This window comes from Hermetia illucens, chromosome 1 (genome assembly GCF_905115235.1).
Source record: "Hermetia illucens chromosome 1, iHerIll2.2.curated.20191125, whole genome shotgun sequence".
Taxonomy (NCBI): domain Eukaryota; kingdom Metazoa; phylum Arthropoda; class Insecta; order Diptera; family Stratiomyidae; genus Hermetia; species Hermetia illucens.
Window position 1 is genome coordinate 100,845,442 of NC_051849.1, and position 13,269 is coordinate 100,858,710.

Here is a 13,269-nt window from a genome sequence, read left to right on the forward strand (position 1 = left end):
AAAACTGCACTCCCGTGGAACGGAGGGCGGGAAGTTTCGCTAGACACCGCTAGAGAGAGCAATACTGATGCCCGTTAATAACTATGGCAGCACTACAAGCCGAACCGATCTGAATTGACAGTTCCCAAAAGTTACGCTAATCGTGTTTTGAAAACGTCAGATGATAAAATTGCACGCTTAAATTCAACCGTACTTCAGACGGGCTTTGTATTCTGCTTCATTCTGCCACTTTTAACTGGAGGAAAATGTCTTTCGATACAATTCCCAAGGATCTGCGAGGACTTCGTGCTTGCCTGGTGTGCTCGTTGGTCAAAGCAAGTTAAATTGTCGTGAATATCGCGAGATAAATAAATTGTTCAACTTTCTTCCACAGACGTTCGAGCAATTCGAGTACGACGGATGCGACAATTGCGAGGAGTTTCTGCAGATGAAGAACAACAAGGACCAGGTTTATGACTGCACGAGTAACAACTTCGACGGGATCATCGCTGTAATGAGCCCCGAGGACAGTTGGGTGACCAAATGGCAGAGGATAAGTAAGTGCAATATTGATTGTCATCATCGCTCCCCCCATTATCGTAACAGATCAGAGTTGTAATGAGAACTCTTTACTTCTAGATCGGTTCTGCAAAGGAATATACGCCATATCTGTCTCCGGTCGGCTGCCAAACGCAACTATACGTGACATGAAGAACCGCGGGATCCCCTACAGATCGAGGGATACTAGTCAGCGCTAGGTTAAATCGTGTATGTTAATGCGTCGAGTGTAAGATTTCTACTGAATAAAGTAAATTAAGTAAACTACGTTCGCCTTTCGCAAGCGTTCAATGAACAGCAGCAGACTCTAAAAGGAGGCTGTACTTTGTGTATTTCCATTCTGGACAGATTCGGATGATACTGGGTTGACTGGCTTTATTGTCCATGCTCAGCGTATTAGCTAATTGTGTCCTACCATTTATTTTGATGTTACCATCTACCCGTTAGGCTGCAGAGGTGATTTGCAGCTTATCAAGCCCCTTTCCTTTTGTATTTCCAACTGTTAGTATGTATGTGCAAAGCTACATCATACCTTACTTTGCAGAGCCTAGATGCTAGGTCTTCATTAGAAGCCCGATAGGGTTTAACATTTTTGTCGAAATCCCTACAACAGTTTAGCTTTGGTTAAGGGCTCCCAGTAAAGAGTGAAGATGCTTGATTTGTATTCACAATGAGGGCAATACACGGTACTGCAACTATTCATCAGTTATTGTATGTGGCTAATTCGCGTCTGAGAAGGTGTAATATGGAAATTTGTTAGTCGAGCTTAATCGACGAGAATCCGGACGTAGTGAGCAACATGGCTCTATCTGCTAACGCTTTTCATCATCCGCCTGAGTCTTTATAGACTTGCTGACGAATCCGCTCAACCAGCGGCACGCCGTTCATCGACTAGCTCCTACGAAGCCTCCTTTGATCAGAGACCTATCATTCAAATTGGCTCTTTGATGTTTCTGAGCAGACAAAAACAAGTCGGGAAACCGGAAGCTTGACGATTCAGGTATAAAAGATTTTGTGTTTCCTTATGTGAGGAGCATAACGTAGTTCTCCACTGGCTGATAGCATTGACCCGAGATATTTAAATCGCTCAGTTCTGGGCCTGCTATTGCCAGAACTCAGCGATTTGAATATCTCGAGTCAATGCTATCAGCCAATGAAGAACTGTGTAATGAAATTGCTTCACGCATTTACGCAACCTGGATGAAGTGGCATTCCACAACTCTAGTTCTGAGTTTTGGCCTACTATAAAAGACAATGAACGGCGTCTTGCGGTAATGGGGAAGAAGATGTTGTATTGTATTGGTGGCGTAACACGTTTTAATCACGTCTGAAATAAGAATATCCGCAATCCATATGAGTTTGCACCGATCATGGAAAAACTACAAGAGAGGCGTTTTCGATGGTTCACGTAATTTGCACTAACGAGAGTTCACTTACCAAGATTGGTTTGAACATCGAAGTCGATAGTAAGCGACTAAAAGGCCGGTCGAAACATCAGGGGCTTTATACGCTGGATGGGGTTTAAAAGCCTTGCGATTACATCATAATCAGGCATTTGATAAAATAAAACGACGAAATCGATCACGACGAGCCGACCCCGCTTGTGAACGAAACAAAGGCTGAAGAAAAAGATGTGAGGAGCGACGAATGCACGACAGCTCCGTGTCACATAGCTAAAAATTTCATTTCCCTCTATTTTTTAGAAAGCGATTTAAACAAATCATTTGATGGAAACCCCTGTACTTATAATAGCCAACCTCATACGCTTCACACTCTGAGTTTAATGTTATTAGCAAATGTCTACATCAAATATAAAACAAGTCAGGAAACCGGAAGCTGGCCGCTTCAGGTACGAAAGGTTTTGTGTATTTCTTAGTACGTAGTACGTAATATATCCATATATTATGTGAGAGTATCCACTTTCGGGTGATATTGACATTCATAGTCTTCAATTTTCAAAGAAGCAACAAATTTGAGGTATTATAACTTTGTTAGTAATAGTGCGATTTCCACCAAACTTGGTAAGATCATGCTCTATATTATAGCCTATATCACTGCAAAATTTCATGGTACTAGGATGAACTTAAGGGGGATTTCTAACCAATTACAAAAAATTGTAGTAATATACTATTATTAACTTTATTTAAACAGATATCGGCATGGAAGGTATTTCGAAGCCCAGGCACCATATAACGGCAGCCTCTTGATTTTTTTCAGATTGTTCCGTTTGGTAGTTTCTGAGAATGGCCCCCTTAAAGAAGTGATCACTTTCAACCCCCCGCGCTCCCCACCCTTCCAACGAATGTCAAAACTAAGATCGGCCTTGAAAAGTACTAATCGAGACCTTTAATTTGATACCCCACATGACTATATTTGATGAAAAAAAATTTTACACCCCCCTTTTGCATGTATTGGGACCCCCCCCTTAAATTCGACCTAAAGGGATGTAATTCACTGTATCCGTGAGCGTTCACAGTTCCCACCTTTCTACCAAATTTGGTGTCAATCGCTATAACCGTCTCCGAGAAAAATGCGTGTGACGGACAGACAGACAGACAGACGGTAAACCGATTTTAATAAGGTTTTGTGTTTACACAAAACCTTAAAAAGGCTGGAGAGAGTTAGATTCTTCTTGAATGGAATTTTAATATTTCACTCGAATGTCAATTATTCTCGTTAATTATGACGTCAGCACCTTATTTGTATGGCTTAGGATGCTGTTAATTCCCACGAAATTGATAAGTTTGAACTTCTATAACTTTGACACTAATAGTTGGATTTTCATGAAAATTCATTTCATGAATGCTTGTGTATGCACGAGGCTGTCCTCTATGTCGGTGCAAAATTTAGTACACCTAGGACGAACTTAAAAGTTGATAATATACTATTAGTAAGTTTATTTGAGCAGATATCGAAATGGGACATATTTTAAGGCCCAGATTTCATCTAGTCGCACCACCCTGATTTTTTTCGGATTTTTAGGTTGCCTAGATTCCGAAAATGAGTCTTGTCTCACTTTAAGTGCGTACATTTTGACTCCTTACTCACGCACTTTGCATGTCATGCCAAAACTAATGTCAGTTTCGGAAAGTACACGACTATATCCGGTGGACATTTTTTTTTAATCCCCCCCTTTGCATGTATGGGGAGCCCCCCTTTAAACTCCACCAAAATTTATGCCACTCCCTGTATGCGTGGGATTTCATAGTTCCCATCTGTCCACCAAATTTCGTTTGGATCGGTTTAGCCGTTTTGGAGAAAAGTGCGTGTGACAGACAGACAGACATACATTGAATCGATTTTAATAAGGTTTTGTTTTACACAAATCGCTTCCTCCATTCTTACATTCCGCAATTGTGTTTGCCCAGGAGCAGATTCTTCGCTTTCCGCGAATTCTCAGTGACATTTGTTTCTCTAGCTCTGTATGGGCTGCCACAATCACCTTCAGACACAACATTGCTCTGCAAAGAGTTCCATATTAAACTCACTCAAGCAAATCGGGAATGGGAGGGTGCCGGAGGAGGCCTCTAGGTCTGATCACAGAATAATCAGATTCGGCATTGAGGGCAACCCCGAAATAAAAAGAATTATAATTCCTATGCCACGCACCTGAGTAACAACATGGCTCACCTTCAAGAGGGCGGCAACATCAGATGCGAACTGGATCTAGAAAAAGTGGTGAAAAACCTTAACACAGTCGTCAGTGACGCATATAATAACCAGTTAGCCAGAATGAGATCAGAAGTACGAAAACTCTTCAACCGGGAACTGAGCGAGGTACAAAAATACACTGACTGCGTACAGCGACGCGATCGGGTGGGCAAAACGGAACAGCTTCAGGGAATTCTGCGAAGGAATCGAACAAGCCACAGAAGCAACCAGGCCTTACAAAACTGTAGCCAAAAACGGGGCAATATCTTCTATCTGTTTGACGAAGGAGGATGGGACATTTACCGGGAATGAGAGAGAGAGAGTATACCTGTTTCTCAGAATTCATTTCCCGTCTTATCTCACGGCGGCAGGCGACAACATTCTGCCTGGCACTCCAACAACGAATAAAAGGTGAAGAACGGATAACTGGAAACTGGCAAAAAAAGGTATGCTCGGAAGCTAGACTAAGCTGGGCAGTTGGAACCTTTAAACCACTGAAATCACCCGGAATAGATGGCATCTACCCAGCACTAATCCAAACAGGCCTAGAAATCATCTTAGGATATCTTCTGAGGATGGCAAGGGGCAAGGTGATATATACCAAAGGCATGGAGGCGGGCAAAAGTGGTCTTTATTCCGAAAGCAGGTAAGATAAATAGATAGATCGATCGACTGTGAACTGAGTGCTTGTGATTTTGCTTTCTTCCATAATTTTTCCGAATTATTTACTGATTGCTTTTGAAATCATCATTTACATTTTTCTATATTCATTACTCTCCTCGCGGCATTATTTACTTCGGGTCTGTAATTAACAAAGTGAAGGTAATTTCTTTTAAATGATTCTTTTGGTGATTTCAGTTTGAAAATTACAGCCAGAATAGTAGCTATAACGGTCAGACTTTAACTTGCTGTTTTGGATTATTCATCTTGCGTATAGATCTTTAAAGTGCAGCAAAGCCTTCGTACTTAACGAATTATATATAGCTCAATGCGAGGGCGTCTGCGTTTCAATCGCGGAGCCGTCGGTTCGAAGTTGTAGAAGTCTGCCACGAACTTTTCATTTTTCGAACAATCTCCTTGGCCGCCATTCAGCGCGCCATTGAGACTTCTGCTTTGGTACCGAAGTCAAATGTATTCCCTCTGTACCTTCAGCTGTCTCTACGTCTCCTTCTGCCAAGGATGATCATACCAAGCCCATCGATTCAGCACAATCACCGAATTCCGAAAACATGAACCGCAACACTGGTGCAGTGCCAAAAATGCGTCGTGTTCCCGGCGGCTCAGGAATTCGTTAGACGAGACGGTAACTTCCGAAAAGGCGCTTCCTACTGTGCATAACAGTGTAGCCTCAACTTCATCTCAGGAGTCTATGCACCAGGCCTCTCAATCTGTGTTGAATTCGCCTGCAATGCTTTCCTATATCAAGGTTGCTTCCACTGGCTCTACACCCCTGATCCAGCGGCCCCCATGCAACGAGTTACGGTCCACCGAGCCTCCGATCGCGCCTACAACGGGACAATATCCGCAGCCTCGTCAGCAAGTCACGAATCGGAACGCAGCCGCCCCACTTTTTGACATCGTTCCTGCCGCCAACGAACCTCCGCTTCCCGCTTCTGCCATATATTCTGGCACTTCAACCATCCATACCAGTGGCCCCAAGCTAAAGGTGGCGTCCCCACCTAAACAGCTCTTTACCTCCAGGCTAGCGTTCACAACTTCTACGGACGATGTTCTGGAGTATATAAGGAGCAAAGTTGGTTTACTTTCTCCTCTGTCCTGCATTAAACTCACAAAAGACGACAACACCGACCGGGTCATTGCATCTTTCAAGGTTACTTACCCACACGAAGTGGATGTCCTCGGCAACCCTTCTTTCTGGCCTGAAGGTGTATTCATAAAGCCGTATAAGCGCCCCAATTCGCGGGTAATTTTCAGGGCAACCCGCCTGCCGTCTGTTTTATCAGAACGTTAGGGGTTTAAGAAGGAAGCTGGGGGCCTTCAATTTATCCGCGCTGGCTCAGCAACACCATGCCATCTGTATCACGGAAACCTGGCTGGACGATTCTATATTAAACTCCGAGCTCCCCGAAGGGTACTCCACTTTCCACTGTGACAGGGACCGGGATGCTTCTCGTAAGTCCACAGGCGGTGAAGTCCTAATTGCAATAAAAGATACACTCCCCGCTGATCTCGTCTTCTCCTCCTCTAGCTTTCCTTTTGATTGTGTTAACACCTTCTACAATATCCTCTCTGATCTCTTCTCCTGTTAGGTCCCTTCTTCCCCTCCCTGCCTATGTTCGTACCCAACATGGTTCAGAACGGATATTAACATTCGCTTGAAACATACACTGTGGAAGAAGTTTCGAGCTCTTTAAGGCTATACGCTCTATTGTGAAGCCAATGGTTAGAAAAGCGCGTAAAAGGTACCTATTGAGCGTCAAAACCGTCCTTGCCCGCGGAAACTTAAAACCCTTTTGGTCTCACGCAATTCTTGTAATCCAACTCCATCTTTCCCTTCTTCTATCAGCTTCGCTGACTCCACTGGCAACTCCCCACAACAATCCTGCGACCTTCTCTGCATCTACCTTCCCTTGCTGTGAACTACCGCCTCATTTCTCTTCTCTCCTCTTACTCCAAAATCCTGGAAAGATACGTCAAGGACTGGTTGACCGCGCACTTCGGTCAACTCTTTGTCAAAGAGCAGCATGGTTTCGTGAAACATAGATCAACGGCTTCAGATCATCTGGTCTTTACCAACTTTGTCGCTAAATGCTTGAATTCACGACAGGAGGTACATGCTATTTATACCGATTTCACCAAAGCCTTTGATACCGTTGACCATAACATTCTCCTCTCTGAACTTTCATTACTAGACTTCCCTCCCTCAGTCATCTCCTGGCTTTCCTCCTATCTCTCATACCGTTCCTGCAAAGTTTCTTTTCATGGTCACTCATCTGGTTCTTTCTCTCCTTCCTCTAGTGTTCCCCAAGGCTCTATATTTGGCCCCCTACACTTCCTGTTTTTATCAATGACCTCGCCTCCATCCTCACCTGCCCGTATTTGCTTTACGCAGACGACCTTAAATTGTTTGCCTCTGTTTCATCTCCGTTGGACTGTGGTCTCTTACAGCCCAATCTTGATAATTTAGTCCGTTGGTGTTCAGTCAACAAGCTAATACTGAATGTCAACAGGTGCCACTGGATGCGCTTTTCGCTTAAACCTTCCCCAACATCCTTTTCCTAAGTTGAAATTAGTGTCCATGTTTTTTTTACAGTTGGTATATAAGTTGAAAAATGAGAACTAGGTTTTTTTCCTTATCCTGTAAATATTTTTATTTTTTCCCCGCATACGATCGTTTCGGAGACCACGTGCCTCTAGCACTGAAGAAGGAGGCTCTCTCTCTCTCTCAGTGGACAACCCCTTTCACTACTGACCTACTTCAAAGACCTGGGTGTAATATTCCACGATAAACTTCGTTTCAATTCCCACTTCGTTGACATCATCAATAGAGCTTTCAAAATGTCTGATTTTATCCTACGTTCCTCCTCTAACTTTACCTCAATCCAGTCCTCCTTAACACTCCACACATTCCTTTGTCAGAAACATCCTTGAATATTGCTGTGTAGTCTGGTCCCCCTACCGCATCCGTGACAGCCGCGCTTTTGAAGCTGTACAACGCAAATTCACCCGGACCCTCTTTTACAAAAAGAACCCTTCCACGTGTTGATTATCCGTCACGGTTCCGCACCCTTAATCTCCCCCTCCTACAGCAACGCCGTATCTTCCTTGATATGTGTACTCTTTTCAAACTCTGCAATTGTCTGATGGACTGCTCCGCCAACTCGAATATTACATCCCGTATCGCCTCGTCTCATAACACACGTAGTGCGGACATTTTTGATGTACCCTTCACCGAGCTCGAGATTTACTTTCACTCTCCGATCTCGAGGCTTTACCGATCCTACAATGCCCTACAGCTTGGGTCCTTTGACGCTATTTCCCTCTCTAGCTTTAAGCGTAAAATAAGCCATTCATTTGCTCCTAGCTCTGAGGACAGTATGTAATAAGGAATTTACTTTCTGTATATTATCCTCATTAAATAAATAAATAAATAGAATAAATAAAAGGATCCGTTTCATCCTAAATCTTTCAGTCCAATTTGCCTAACATCGTTCGTAGTCAAAACGGTGGAGAAGGTCATAGACAACTATATTAAACGTTAACGTTCTAATGCGTAATCCCCTACATTATTTGGTCTGGCCCGACATCAAGTGGATGCTTACTTAGGCCCCCAAATCCTGAAACAAAAATATTTCCCTACATCAGTGTCAACACGCTTACCGGAGAGAACGGTCAACCGAAACTGCTCTGTATCAGCTGACGGATGTGCTACGGTATGCCATAGAAACAAAAGACTTATATACTTTATACAGAGTCAACCAGTTTTAGTGCAAAGTCCTACTCTTTTACAAAGAAAAGAATAGATACTACCGCGTGCTTTGCTGAGACCGAGTTCTTAAGTGTTTATGAAATAGCATTCCCAAATATTTTATTTATTGTGAACTGTTCGCTACTGTATTCCCGATGCGTAGTTTTAAGCGTTTAGCTTTTCTAATGACAGATGTAGATCCCAAGTATCTAGACTTTCTCCGAAGAGTGATAACCTGTGCTTTTTATGCGCCAAGTCTGGTAGTATATGCAGAGATTTGATAAATACTTCTCAATAGCATTAGCTGCCTTCCCGGGTTGCAGGCTAAACGAGAAGATAAGCGTGTTATCGTCAAACTGTAATAGTTCTATGCCGCTCTCTGGAATCAGAGCGTCGGCCGTGAAAATATTATATAGTGTTGGTCCTGACATGGATCCCTGCGGTACTCCGAAAGTGACCAGTAGGAAATCGGAATATTCATTTTGCACGCTGGCATAAAAGTGCCCATCTTCGAAAAAAACTTATTACAAGTCTGATCTTCGGGATAGGGAATTCAAGGTTAGTTGATTTGAATATGAGTCCATTTACCCACATGGAATCAAAGGTCTTTTCAAGATCTAACCCACGCACTACTCTGTGTTTGTTGTTAACGTTAAGCCTGCTGCTCACTGTGTCGTAAAGGTAGCTTAGTGCTTGCTGAGTCCCGTGCTTGGCCCGGAACCAAACTGGTGGTTCGGAAAACTGCATTTCTGATCGCAGTGTTGGACTAATCCCAAATTAGAAACCAGACAGACGGGTCCAAAGCTTTGTGGTTCGTAAGAGTCACCTTTTTTGTTAATTTCAACCATTTCCGCTACTTTCAAAGTGCTGGGAAAGTAACCATTGTTAATGCAGTTGTTGCAGGCTGCAACAAGGAGCTTCATTGATGCCCTAGGGAGGATTTTGATGATAATATTTGCTATGTCATCTGGCCCCGGTTGATTTTTTACCGTTAAGGTTTTCAGTGATAGCTGCGAGTTGTGATAAGCTCAAAAGGGGTTTTAGGTTCGTTGGTTTGCAAGATGGGCGAGGAAAGGCTCCGCAAGTATTTGAGCCAAAGTGATGGCCTCATCGATTTCTTTGTCCGTTAAATTTTACGAGACTAAGTTTTTTCAGGTTGAGCTGTAGTGCTAATTCTCACCTGAACTTATCCCAGTTAATTTGGGCGAAGAAGGATTTCGTTTGCAGCTCGGTTTTGTAGTTGAGAGGCGAAGGAAAGTTTCAGCTCAACTGCAAAGTGATCGGACATGCCTGGTAAGGTTTTGCACTTTAACTGTAACTGTAACCTGTGTTGTTAGGGTAGCTTCTGGAGACATTAGAAAATAGTCAAGTATGGATCGACTTTCAGGTCTTGCGGGTGTGTCGAGCAAGACCATCACAAACTGGTTTAGTGGGTTTTGGTTGTGCATCCATTTTTCGAAGGTTACTCTTTTTGAATTTTTAGCCAAATCACCAAAGGAAGTGTGCCTCGGGTTGAAGTCGTCACCAAAAATTAGGTACTTTGATTTTAACTGGAGGTTGCTCAAGTCTTGGCCCAGTAGCCTGGATGTTGAGTTGCATTCGATGTAGACTACAGCTATTAAGATGCGTCTATTGTTGATGGTTTTAACGAAAGCCAGGTTTGTAGGTTTCCGATGGCAACTTCCTCAAATTGATAGTTTTTTCTGACTAACAGGGCCGCACCGCAGTTGGTGTCGTTCCGGATAATATTATATCCGGTAAAATTTACATTGTGCCTGCCTTTTAATCGTGTCTCTCAAACAAAGTAGAAATCCGCTTTCAAAGAATCTACCAACTCTTATCCAGTGGCACGTTTGGCATGTGGGACCAAGCACACGGAGTTAAATGTGATAATACTTAACTCCATAGACTAATTTTAAATTGAATAGCAGCGAATTGTTGCTGTTCGTTGGTTTGAGCGGAAGCAAGGCATTAGAAGGCTTTTTTTCACATACTTTTTTGAGAATTTTTTTTCAGTGGGAGGAATAATTTGGATTTTAATCAGATATTAAATTAGTCATATTCTGAAAAACATTGAAGAATTTTTTTGAATAGTTTAAGCTAAAAACGAAAGAGTTACGTGACAATATTCTGCTGAAGGTCGTAACTTGAGTTCTCCATGAATTTCGCCTTGAAATTTCCGCAGCGGATTCTGGGATAGTTAGACTAAAGATCTATGCAATAAAAAAAGTGGATTCTGTAAACCTCCCAATATGGTCTTCACCCTGAACCATGATTTATTCAATATGTATACTTATAGCCTACGCGAGTTGCGGACGGCTTAAAAGCAGTCCTTCAATTTGCTGACGATTTTCTTATCATTTCGTCTGGCAAGATAAGAAAATAGCAGCCTCCAATTGAAAGCCAATCAATATGCCAGCCTGTACAACAGATTAGCGCTCCTTATCAACAACGACAAGTCCATCACCATAAGATTTGTCGAATTTGAAAAGGACGGACTCAGTATTAGAGTAGGAGATCAACTCATTTCACACACCAGCCATAACGAATACCTTGGCAGGACGATGACCAGTTCTCTCACTGTTAAATTTCATTTCGACGATACCTTAACCATGCTTCGGCTGCAACCAACGCTGTACGGGTAGTGTCCGGTATTAAAGGTGGACTCCAACCCCACCAAAGCGTAATGCTCTTGTAGTGTCCGCGTCTTTGCGACAGATGCAGTCCTAGCCTAGCCTTTTCCAAAAGCAATCTTAAAAGGGAAATGCATCCACTTATATGTAATATTCTCCCTTCTTCTTCCATTTTAACATTCCTTAATATACTTCTTCCAATTTTCTTTCTCTCTTCCTCAACATTCATTTACATCAACCATTTAAATTTTAAAAAAAATAAGTTCATTTTATTTATCAAAACCTACCACTTGTTACTTTCCCAAAAATATCCGAACTCATTCATATATTTATATACAAATGGTCAAATATTATGACCAGTCAAAAGAGAACATTGACCTTACATTTAAACTTGTCCGGTTCCCGTATTTCGAAATGCAGACGGTTGATCCATTGACAGCAGAACAGTTGGACCGGGGAATTGATGAATTGCACATTGGCACTTGGGACGGGAAGTTTGGTGAAAAAGGTACATTTGAGCGCGTTTGGTTTTGCCTACATAAACACTAGAGGAAGTGAGGAAAAGTGTGATTTCACTAAAAGGAAGAGTACCCTTCCAAAAGACGTGTGGAAGATGACGATTTAGAGAGAGGTGTTCGAAGAGAGTGCCAGTTGCCGCAGAAAAGTCCCGGGAAGCGAAAATTGAGGATGCTTTCTTCTTTCATGAGAATGCTATTCCTCCGACATCAGCGTCATTGGGATCCTTATACCAAGAACTTTAGAGAACGAACAATACTCCCGTAAAGCGAAAGCTGCCGCAGAAGACGTTCGCTGATGTTCGAAATACCTTTAATTCAACGCCTGCTCCGAATATATGAGTCTATTACATATTTTAATCTTGATTCGGTTTTTTGTGTGATTTTTTAATCTGAATGCAATCGATGCGTATCAGAAGACGTTTCGTTTTTATTCCCTTAAAATTATAAGGAAGTAATTTGCAAAAGTGGAGAATCTTATTGACTGATCGCAATCTCTTGATCGACTGGGCTGTTTAATTTTGGATGCCGTAGAAAGACGAAAAACAGATGCGTGAAGAGATTACGTTTCTTGGAAAACGCGCATGATTTTTTATATATAATGGTGATGTACCAATTCGATTTTATATTGGAAACTGGACCTTAAGAGCTCGGAAGAAAAGGGGGTTTCGGTTCAAAATCGCAGGTTTTTTTTTTTCAATTATCATTTTTTCGCCTTGCGTATTTTATTGTTCCTTTCTTTTTTCTGTTATTTTGATATTTTATCTATTTTGCATTGAATGAATGAATGAATGAATGAATGAACTTCATAGGTTCTATTTGATTCCTTTTATTTTATTTTATCACATAAATTTATTTCCTTTCGCATCTTTATCCTTCTTTATTTATGCGGTATTGATATTTCCTTCTTTCTGTTTTTTTTTTCAAATATTTATTATATCTTTTTTTGCATTGATATTTTTTTCTTAGAATGAATCCTGAATTATAAATGAAAATGAGTTTGATATAATTTGTTTTTAATCCTCGATCTCCTATTCCTCATTCCTCTCCAGTTCCCCAAAGCTCATTTAGATAAGGAGACATCCTCCAATATAATGGGTTGAGGATGTCAAGGTAGGTAGGGCGGGAACCTCAGGGTCGCGTTTCACAAATCGTGATTCGTCGTTATTGAGACTATGTGGATGTTACGTGCCCATATATAAAATTATAGAGATTATATACGATTTCGACGAAAATTATTGGGAAGCAAATATAAATTATTTCGAGAATTAGGAGTTCCCCTGGAAATCATTCCGCTAGTTAACACCATAATGGTTGTATGTACGGTAATATTTTTCCTCAAACTTTTTAATTTGAAAATTGAATTATTGTTTAGGATAGTGAGGGATCCTAAGTCCACATCCACTTGATGTTGGACCGGGCCAAATGGAGAGCAACTTGCTCTCACGTTTTTTGGCCCACGGATCCCTCATTTGGTGCATCACCTCTGTCCTGGGAGGCAGCG

At 41.9% G+C, this 13,269-nt stretch overlaps 2 protein-coding genes across 2 annotated transcripts in view; one reads left to right on the forward strand and one right to left on the reverse strand.

Annotated features, from left to right (window-relative positions):
* LOC119660811 overlaps positions 1-13,269 on the reverse strand; it is a 169,909-nt gene that overhangs the window by 15,984 nt on the left and 140,656 nt on the right. The window lies entirely within an intron of this gene.
* Positions 116-804, forward strand: LOC119660823 (transcription elongation factor SPT4). The gene is made up of 3 exons (XM_038069686.1): positions 116-314; positions 374-536; positions 619-804. Exons 1-3 carry the CDS (start codon positions 246-248, stop codon positions 735-737), a joined length of 351 nt encoding a protein of 116 aa, XP_037925614.1. The 5' UTR covers positions 116-245; the 3' UTR covers positions 738-804.